Raw genomic sequence first — 10,861 nt, 5'->3', positions numbered from 1 at the left:
ACCATGGACATTGTTATTATGTGGTCGACGCACTAAACGGTCAGCTACTGGTGTGCCCCACCCATAGTCATTTTAAGGTTCATTTTTACTTCACAAAAATGAACCGTGAAATAAAAATGTCCATGACAATCCCTTCCCAGGTTCATCCTAAGAGTTTGTGTGTCTTCAGGGGAATGTGCTGTAATACCTCGACAGAATCTCAATGTGCCATAAAAACTGAAATAATGATCGTTGTATTGAAAGTAATGTCCATAAAAGGGCTACTATGAAATTAAAAGATTGAATAGCGTACTCTGTGATAAGGGAGAACCACTCAGGGTCATAGCTTCAGGGACTATGAGAAGAGGACATGCATTTAGGCATACTGCACGCACACAGAGAGAGAGAGAGAGAGAGAGAGAGAGAGAGAGAGAGAGAGAGAGAGAGAGAGAGAGAGAGAGAGAGAGAGAGAGAGCGAGAGCGAGAGCGAGAGAGAGAGAGAGAGAGAGAGAGAGAGCGAGAGAGAGAGAGAGAGAGATAAAGGGGTTGGTGAGAGAAAGAGAGGGAGACAAAGAAATTACTATAATATCGCACAAAGAGGCCGACGTGTCACCAGATTTCTCAGAATTTTTGGACCCAAGCAGTTATTGTTTCACATGAATATCATTTCCAAATTAAAACTGAAGAAGAAAACAACATAATATTCTTACATCACGTGAAAGCATCACACATTCACTGCACTGCTTCAACGATCTAAATACGCCCTGTCTACTGGTAGGACTCACACACGCACTGGTAAACAAACATAGTTTTGAGGCACAGAATTCATCTATTGCCTCCCTCTCTCGGTCCAGCTAGATTTAATATCTCAGTCAAATAGCTGGAATGAATAATTCATTTTATCTTCGCCAACTGAGACAAACACTATTGTATAGGGCAAAAGAAAATAAGGAAAATAACGTTCCAATGGCATGCCAACATTCTTCAAATTGTTACTTTTTGCCCTTTTAAATATTTTATATAATAAATGTCTAAATCGTAAGAATACAGTATCATCAACAAAAAAACAATGGCCCACACATTCTGACAGAAACATTCACTACGTCATATCTATCCAGTTATTTATTAAAAAAATCCCACCCGTGTGAACTGAGTGGTGCAAGGTCTTATATAGCCTGATCAGCTGTGGTCTGACGTAATGTCAGTGACCATAGTAACCATGCTCGTTTTTTTGGTACGAACAAACACGGGTACACGGGTACAAAGCCAGTTGTTGGAGTGGTTTGCACCACTCAAAAATGAGGGTCGCTCTTGTCATCGTACATCAATTTAGTTAGTGGACATTTGACATTGCTACATAAGGTACATAAGGTGGTCCCTTATTGGCCAAGCGCACCCACCAACATTTGATTGTTTAGCCGATTTACTCGTTTGCATATGACGTAAGTTTTCCCTTCAATGTCAATGGCGTTTAATGTTTTGAATTTTTTATTTACATCATATTTAACGGAATTCTGACGTCATTTCTCCGTTCATTGTCAATGGCAAATCTTGAGACGTGTGGGGACAAAATGTGTTTATAGAAGGGGCTAGCGACCCTTAAACAAGGGGCGTGTCTGACAAAATGAATGTCAAATATCTAAATGCTGAATACACGTGCACTGTAAACACGTAGTAGACGTCCAAGGAGACATTATAATGACCCCAAACATGTTTGAAAGTGCAATATTTTAATGCAGGCCTTAGGGGACGATTTGGTTCCTAACAATCAAACATTTTAGTCGGGGAACCCCTGGAACAACCTCAAGGACCCCTGGAGGTCCCCGGTCCCCTAAAGGGCCAGTGCGGTAGGGTTGAGCACAGTATAAGGGAGGGGAAAAGGCGTCGGAGACATTCCTGTGGGGGTGACACCATTCCCTGCTCACCACACAAATACCTCCAACCTCCGCGGGACCTAGATACATATATACATCTGTAAAGCATTACCTTAAGTAGATGTGTTTGGCTGCTCGTCATGCCAAATTACACCAGGCTCAGTATATTAACACATTCTCTCTCTGTGTGTGCGTGTGCGTGTGCGTGTGCGTGTGCGTGTGCGTGTGCGTGCGCGGGTGCGTGCGTGCATGCGTGCGTGCGTGCGTCTCTCTCTGTTTCTCAAATTCAATTTCAATTCAATTCTCTCAACCACTTTTTATGTGGAGTCCCTATTTTGGGCATGTCATTAGACTCTAGACTGTATGTGAAAGTTTTCAAAAACGTTTAAAATATAAAATGGGTTAAGGCTTATATAAGTGGTTAATAAACCATTCACTACTTCATCTACCAAAGATGTTAAACATGGAATAACAAACTACAGAGAGACTCACCAAAGTGAGAACTAATTATTAATTTAACTTTTTAAATTGAAGTGGTGGAAAAAACAGTTACCATTGTTATAAAAGTATGCATTCCTTTGCTCATTTGTTCCTGATTCATTAATTCTATATCCCTGTCCATTCACTTAAACACTAAAAGGCTTTGATAACAACTTGGTCACAATAAAGTTATTGATTAATTAATCCATTGTTTATGTATTTTTATAGTAATATAGGTAATCTCAACTCAACTCAACTCAACTTTATTTATATAGCACATTTATCATGACCAGGTCAACCAAAGTGATGTACAGGTTAAAAAAAAACAAGAGAGCAAACAATGCAATATAAACAAACATCAAAACATAAAAACTTAAGCAGAACCAATACAATGTAGACAATTTTTTGCAGGCAATCCAAAAGGCACAAACAAAGCAGACATTTGCACAAATGAGGGGAGCAGGGCTACCTCAAGTGACTAAAGGCTAAAGGCTAAAGGCTAGGGAGAATAGATACGTTTTAAGCAGAGATTTGAAGGTAATTATGGACTGGGCAGCTCTAATGTGGGAAGATATTCCAATCTCATATCAACATCACAAGAACATGTCGATATCAGAGACAATTGACAAATACGCTTGAACGCATGTGTACACGCACACTTCAACCTCCCTCTCTCTCTCTCTCTCTCTCTCACCCGCGCACATGCTCACACACGCACACTCACACACAGCGTGCATGGGAATGCCATTTTCCCATAGCATGCAGCTTTTCCACTCAACTCGAGCAACAATGTCACACTGTGTCGGCCGCTGATTAAAGTGGATCTTTAGATGACGGTAGAGGAGAGGAAAACAAGCCCAGAGTTTCCATTAGTCTGCGTGGTGGATAAAGCCTGTCTCTGACAAGCAGCCTGCCTGGAGAGAGAGCTAGCCCAGTGGAGAAGCTAATCCGTTCAGCAGAAGCTAATGGGAGGGGAAGAGGGCTCCATTGTGATTTGAGGGATAGGTTAGTGCTGGCAGGATGCTCATGGTGGGTGATTATAGGGGGTGGAGCACCAGAAGTGGGCTCAGTGGGAGACCCAGAGATGCTTCTGACTTACTGGGGCTGGACTGGTGTAAGCAGAATTGGGGATTGGGGAAAAAGCTACCGGTGTGCTCAAAGGGAGGTGAACGCGGAGAGCACAGACGAAGAAGGAATGAAAATTAGAGAGTGGTACAGATCAGTGAGAAACAGGAGAGGAGATAATTGAGATGTCAACTAAGGGCTGCATGGTACGGGCTCAACTCGACTCGACTTGAATCCACTTGCTTTTGATACCACGTACGTCGTACGTACTGTACCATAATTAGTTTTACACTGCACACAGTACCCCTTCAGGGCCTTCAATGTACAGTTGGAGGCCATCGATATTGTCCTTTTCTTTTTGCTGAGGTTTGCGTGATCTGCGCAAAAGGACAGTTAACCCATTTTGGGCGGGAACCCCTTTTGGTGTTTTAAACATTGTTATAATTTAGCTATTGAAAAATAGCAGATCTACAAGCTCATAGCGCGCCACCGAGTGGCGCGCTACGAGCTTGTAGGTCTGCTATTTTTGAAAAATCGTGAAAATAGAAATAGAAAACTGGAGGATTTAGAAGGATTTTTTAAAATTTTGAGGTCAGGCCTAAATGGGTCAAATGATAAGGGACAATATCGGTGGCACCCAACTGTAGCTGGTCGTCAGTAGGAGACCACTAAAAATCTATCTGACATTGTTTGACAGTGTTGTTTCCTATAGACTTCCATTGTACATAAACACTTGCCATAGCCTCGCAAGCCTCTCTTGTTTTGTGACCAATAGTTCCAAACACTACTGTGTAGTTGAACATTGAACCCCATTCATATCCAGCATTTCCCAGGCATGCTTGCTGAACGGGCAATTTGTATGGTGGTGACCAGCAGCAGCCTTTAGAGAGAAAAAATGGGTCAAACAACTCAGTCAACCCAGACACATTTTTTTTGTTAAACAGTTATTGCTATAGAGCAGGGGTGCCCACACTTTTTGAGTGGTGCAACCACTCACTCCAAGGAACAGCAATGTCCGTGTTAACCTATGTGTTAACCTACCTATGTGACTATGTTTGTGTGTGACTCATGTGTGACTATGAGTACCAGTAGGGGCGCTGTTGTGCCAGAAACAGAGAGAGAGAGATAGTGCTGCACTGTTGCCTGCTAATGAGAGAGAGAGAGAGAGAGAGAGAGAGAGAGAGGGGTGGGGGGGGGGGGGAGTTGCACCACTCCGTTCACACGGGTGTGATTTTTTGACTTGAGAGCTACTTTCAAAATGAGCTGCTCAACAAGATCTATCCACCAAAATAGCGGCACTGACGCTAGATTCAGCTGCATTTGCTGCCAGTTGCACTTGGAATGGGAAATAGAGAGGGGGGGGGGGGGTAACTTGTAGTGTTTTTTTCTTTTTGTACATAACTGTAATGCTACTGATGTTTGTGAACAAGACTCTTGAAAATAAAGTATTGCATTGTGGGTTAGCTCAAACCAGGCCCTTTTTATGTCAATCAATAGTTATTAAAAAATATATATATATATATATATATATATATATATATATATATATATATATATATATATATATATGCATACACACACATACATACAGGTATATATATATATATTTTATTTTTTTTCAGTGAGATAGTACTAGGATAGGTATATTTTAGTGTGTCAGGTGAGATTTTTGACTGTTGACATCACTGTACTGTGTAGCACTGCAGGTGCCACTGAAGATGAGTGGCTGCAGGAGATGAAAACTGAAAGCACGATATGTCCCCCTGATAGTGGCCTTGAAATATCAACCACTAAACACTGAATGCCATCGCTCAACAACACTACTCACACTGGATTGAAGAACAATGTGATCGAAGTTCATTATGAAAACAGCTTCTCCCACCCTGAATACCTGCTGTTACTCGACCAAGTGCAGGTGGGCGTCACACAGTGTCAATCAAAGTGCCTCAGTTACAAGACATTGACAGACAGGACTCAACCACGGAATGAACTAAGTTGTCAATACGGGAAAGGGAGTCTTTTTTTGGTCACCAGAGTAAGGGAAATTGCTTTCACAGCTTCACCCAGCTGATAGCTATTCATATTGCTTTGATGAGCATACAAGAGGAGCTGTTAGGGATTAAGTTTCTTTCTCATGGACACTTCGAACGGTATACTGGGAGAGCAAGGACTCAAACCGGCAACTTTCAGATTCCCAGAAGGCCTCTCTACCCACTCATCTACACCCACCTGGTGTTATGAAAGGGGTCCCTTCAGGGGGAACAGAGACAACAATGGATAAACATCTGTGTTGCATAACACAGCGCTAATGTCACGACGAAACTCTCCCACGACTCTACTTCACGGTTTCTGCTGGGTTTTCAAGGCAGCTTCATGGTTTTCTTTCACAAGTATACATTTATTTGGTGAAGTATACAATAATAATAGCTAATCTGGAAGTGTGGTTTGTCTATATGCCGTGAGTCATCTCTATGACACATAAATAGTTCAAGAAGAAATACCCAGAACATGTGAAAGAAAATGATTGGAGGTACTTCCTTGGCTTACTGGCAGTGTGTCCAGCGGACAAATAATTAAAAAAATAACCCTTCTCATTTTGACAGGCATATCCTCTAAACCGTTGATTCTCAACCTTTTGAATTTCAAAGACCATCAGTTTGATGCATATCCTTTTCTCCGTTATCTCTGGGACCCTAATCTGAAATTCACACTGCGTTTTAACAGCAGGAGAACAACGGCGAGCGACGCTTGAATTTCATTGGCCATCGCCCAATCGCCCACTATCGCCAGGCGACGTCGCCCAAAACATGAATTATTTTAATCTTTTCGGCCGACGTTCCTCTGCCCACTTTTCGACCATCGCCTGTTCGCCTGCTATCGCCAGTAGTTGCCGGGTCCCATTGACAAATAATGCACTTCCGGAAAATTTGTCTGGCTGTCGCCCACTGTTAACCCATTCAGGCCTGACGTCGAAATTTAAAAAAAAAAGTTTTCTAAATCATGACAATTTTCGGAAAGATTTGAGGCACATTTTAACGATTTTTCAAAAATAGCAGATCTACAAGCTCATAGCGCGCCACCGAGTGGCGCGCTATGAGCTTGTAGATCTGCTATTTTTCAATAGCTAAATTATAACAATGTTTAAAACACCAAAAGGGGTTCCCGCCCAAAATGGGTTAATGGTTAATGTGGTTAAACGCTAACGTGACATGGATGCGTTCCAGGTCTCAATGGATTAAAACGTACTGTAACTCTCAGTCTTACTGAGCAGTTTGGCACCAGGTTGGGAACCCGTGCACTGCAGTGTAAACCGTATAGAAGTGCCAGAACGTTCCTCATTATTAGTTGAAAACAAGCATGCATGTTTTCAGCAGGAACTATAAACAGCATCCGAGGACCACCAACATAAAGAAGAGGGAACACTGGAATAAACAAGTCCCTTGTCCTCTGTGGAGTGTATACTACATACGCTGTTCCCGTCCTCCGCACCGTTTCTTCAAGTTTATACACAACTGCAGGCTTTTACCCACTCAAAATCAAACACACTCCAGTCCCATATTAGTCAAAATGTTTGACTACCACTCTTTGCAGTATAAATCAGATGTCATCAGTGCTGGCGTGGGCAGCCGCCCAGGGCGACATCTTGCCGGTCGAGGCGCACGCACAAATTGTTTTTGGAAGGGTGACATTTGCGAGATCGGTTTTTCTGAGTGGGCGCCCAGGTTTTCATTTGTGAGCTAGGCATGCTGCTCCCTCCCACTCGGAAGTACGAGATGGGCGGGCAGGTTGACGTCAACTCAGGTCTCCGTACGAGACGGGGAGGGAGTAGGTTGATAGACAAATCAAATCAAACTTTTTTTATAGAGCACCTTTGCATACAACCAGAGACAAAGAAAAGGTCTATATTATATCACTAAAACGCTCACAGTCGTGATATGAGGCGTCAACTCGTGAGCTTGTACTGTAGAGCCGCTATGTTCGGCCCACGACACTGAAGGATAAATCAGGCTTTGACTGAGATAGGACAAGGATCATAAAGATGGAGGCGAGAGAGAGAAGAACACTCACAGGCGATGCGGACATGGGCCTTGCGGCTCTTAGTGGTCCCAGCAGAGCTCCAGGCCACACACTGACACCAGAAGTCCTCTGGACCAAACAGCTCCTCCACCTGCTGCCGCGTGATCTCTATGCTGGCCTCCCTCACCACCAGACCTATAGGAGAGGAGAGAGAGAGAGAGAGAGAGAGAGAGAGAGAGAGGGAGAGAGAGGGAGAGAGAGAGAGAGAGAGAGAGAGAGAGGGAGAGAGAGAGACAGGGAGAGAGAGAGAGAGGGAGAGAGAGACGCAGATAGAGATTGGATCAGTGCACAGAAGCATCAACATGACACACACACACACACAAAACGGGATGGTGTGGAGCTAAAACAGGCCCATCTGAGGCAATTGATCGGGTAATAAAGTGGAATGGATGGTGTCCTCTCTGTGAGTCAGCCCTGGGGAAAGGGTTAGAATGAGAGAGACTGAACGAGCAGGCCAATACGCGCGCGCGCACACGCACACGCACACGCACACGCACACACACATTGCCATAATCTCAACCGTTCACCGTTGCCTCTGAGGGTTAGACGATGCTAAGACCAGACCGATAGATCAGCTGCGTTCAGATGAACGATAAAAGTGTTCCTTAATTTGTCACATTGATTTAAAACAGTTCAATACGGTAAGTCTACGGAGCACACAACCCACATTCACATTCTATACAATACAGTATGGCAATCTGTGTGACTGCGTGCGTGTGTGCGTGTGTGCGTGCGTGCGTGCGTGGATGCGCGCGCATGTGTGTGTGTGTGTGTTGGGGGAATGCTTAGGCCTAGAACCATTAAATGGTTCAGCACCAGAATCTGGGCCAGGCTGGGAAAAAAAACATTAGCTGTTTGAGTCCAGGCCCTTTGGGGAGGGGATTTCCGGCGTCATGGTAACACAATCCTGTTTGCTAACTCCTCTGATTACTGCTCATCTGGGTTCCAGCACCCAAACAAACAAATGATCCCCTGAACAAACGCCTCCATCGACAGCTGCCCCTCAAGCACAGATTAGACCACTGTTTGTCAAGTTCTCTCCCCCGGGGCCCACCAAGGATTCAAATGAACCCTTGCGGGTCTGTACAAATGCAACAATTTATTATTATTTGGGACCCCAAGCTACACTGTAGAATTCTCAATTTCAATTTAACTCTGAGAGCGTACGAATGGAACCACATAGACCTGTGAGGCTCCATTTGGTTTCATTCGTACACTCTCAAAGTTAAAGGGGAAAACCACCCATTTTCAACATTTTACTATGTCATTAATATACCTTAGAGAAATAATAAAAAATTCCCCCCCATTTTGTGTTTCCTAGAACTGTATTCTATTAAGATAAGTATGAAAAAAATCATTAACATGGTGAAACACATCTTGATGACATCATCAAGATGTGTTTCACCATGACCTCTAGTTCTAGGAAACACAGAATGGGGGAACCTTTTTATTATTTCCACACAACAGCTCTAAGGTACATTAATGACATAGTAAAATGTTGAAAATGAGTGGAATGCCCCTTTAAATTGAACTCAGATTTAACTCAGAGTGTAGAAATGGAATCAAACATGCTTGTTTCCTTGCTGTATGTACTGCATGTGCTCTGCTTAATGTATACTCTTTTTTGCCATGCGACACTACCGTACAGTCTGTACGGTAGTGTCGCATGGCAAAAAATGGCAGATCTACACGCTTGCACCTTCGCTTGTGAGCTATTCTTGGCATGCGACGCGACGCTGTCATACAACAAGGTAGAAATCAAGCTTTACGTGACAGCAGGTGCATGCGACCATGCATCATTATCATATATGCATAATTCAATACCCCGTTCCTTTCTCAATCTATCATCATTTCATATTTTGCTGCATTAGTGCAATCTGAAATAAGGCAGATTAACCTAACTGAACTACTACAGTGCGGGACATATTTGCATACACAATGCATACATATTATGAGGCATATGGAGCTTTCCCAATCAGTCGGCCATATAGGCAAGCTAATGACATTTTTGATGTGCGTTGTCTCAGCAAAATCCTGAGTGCTAATTTAAGGCAGTAAGGGACAGTGAGTATTTTCTGGTCCCCGGGGGAAGGGGAAATTGCATTTACACCTTCACCCAGCTGATGGCTGCTCCGATAGCTTTGAAGAGCTCACGTATTGAGCTGTTAGGGGTGAAGTGTCTTGCTCGGGGACACTTCCAACGCGTTGACCGAGCAGGCCGAGTGGTGAATCAGTGGCCTCCTGATTCCCAGGTGGCCTCTCTACCCACTCAGCTACGGCCGTGCTCTGGAAGTGTAAAAAAAAAAAAAGGACGCGCAACAGGTTCCACCGCCTCCATCCTGTCATTTCCCCCATCTCCTTTTTAGGCCTCTCTCTCCCCAACCTCTTCACTGTTGGCCGTGTTGAAAGTGAAATCTAGTTGTATAACAGAAGGTGCAAAGAGGCTTGAGTGGAAAATGCAAGGTACGGCATGGTTTTAGAGCACTTCTTGTGAACTAAATATTGATTGTAAAGAATGTGCTGTTAAGAATCCTGCAGGGATAGAAAGTGGACATGTACAACACGTCTGTTTGTGGGATGAGAGGTGTGAATTATTCAATATCTCCCCAGATAACAATGCTCCTCCTTGTGAAGCCCATGTGGCTGTTTTAGGTATTGGGCAGACACACAAGAGTTTGACAATAAACTATGTCAAATACTGTAGTTTAGAGCTTCATGTGAACCTCATCCTTGAAATCTTGCTTACCAGACAGTAAAGAAAAGAGTAATTGACACTGTTTAATTAACACTACAGTACGTGGTTTTGAAATGTGAACATCTTCAAACGCATTCTCACTGATATTTTATCCAAGTGTCACAAACCATCACACTCCAAATTGTTACTATGTATATACTATGCATGCACTGTACTGGTGGAGATATGTTATGCCTGTCAGTTTCAATTAACGCAATTCAAGGAAAAGCAATGTGTTTCAAAGGTCTTGAAGACATACCGTAGCTATTTTTATAAAAGATAATCATGAAGCTGCCAGATACAGTTAATCCCAAGTATGATGGTCATTATTGTTTTGTTTTGTTGATTTGAATGATTACTGACTAATTAACACTTTTTTAGCTGGGGATTTTTTTAGAATAAAGGCGCTAGAGTGCCAAGCAGATGAGGAAGATTTTATTCTGAAAAGCCCCGCCTTGCATTTCCCCCCAAAACCGTGAGGTGAAATCTTCCATTACTACCTCGCGCTAATAAGTCTGATCTTTCTTTAGAAGCGTTAATATTCTAAACAAGATGCATGATGAAGTCAGAAATTAGGACAGAACATCGGCGTTCTGATCAAAACCGTGGACAGCGCCGTAGATACAGAGGAAATAAGGAAGATTGTTGGCCG

General features: G+C 43.1%; 1 protein-coding gene across 2 annotated transcripts in view; it reads right to left on the bottom strand.

Annotated features, from left to right (window-relative positions):
- unc5cb (unc-5 netrin receptor Cb) overlaps positions 1-10,861 on the bottom strand; it is a 194,898-nt gene that overhangs the window by 78,172 nt on the left and 105,865 nt on the right. For both annotated transcript variants that reach the window (XM_079524910.1, XM_079524909.1), the window contains one exon: positions 7,467-7,610. In XM_079524910.1, coding sequence (XP_079381036.1) covers positions 7,467-7,610 — 144 coding nt within the window. The remainder of the gene's footprint in view (positions 1-7,466; positions 7,611-10,861) is intronic.

This window comes from Electrona antarctica (assembly GCF_951216825.1).
Source record: "Electrona antarctica genome assembly, chromosome: 16".
Classification (NCBI taxonomy): domain Eukaryota; kingdom Metazoa; phylum Chordata; class Actinopteri; order Myctophiformes; family Myctophidae; genus Electrona; species Electrona antarctica.
The sequence above is the reverse complement of the archived record's forward strand: the minus strand, read 5'-3'. Positions and strand labels throughout refer to the sequence as shown.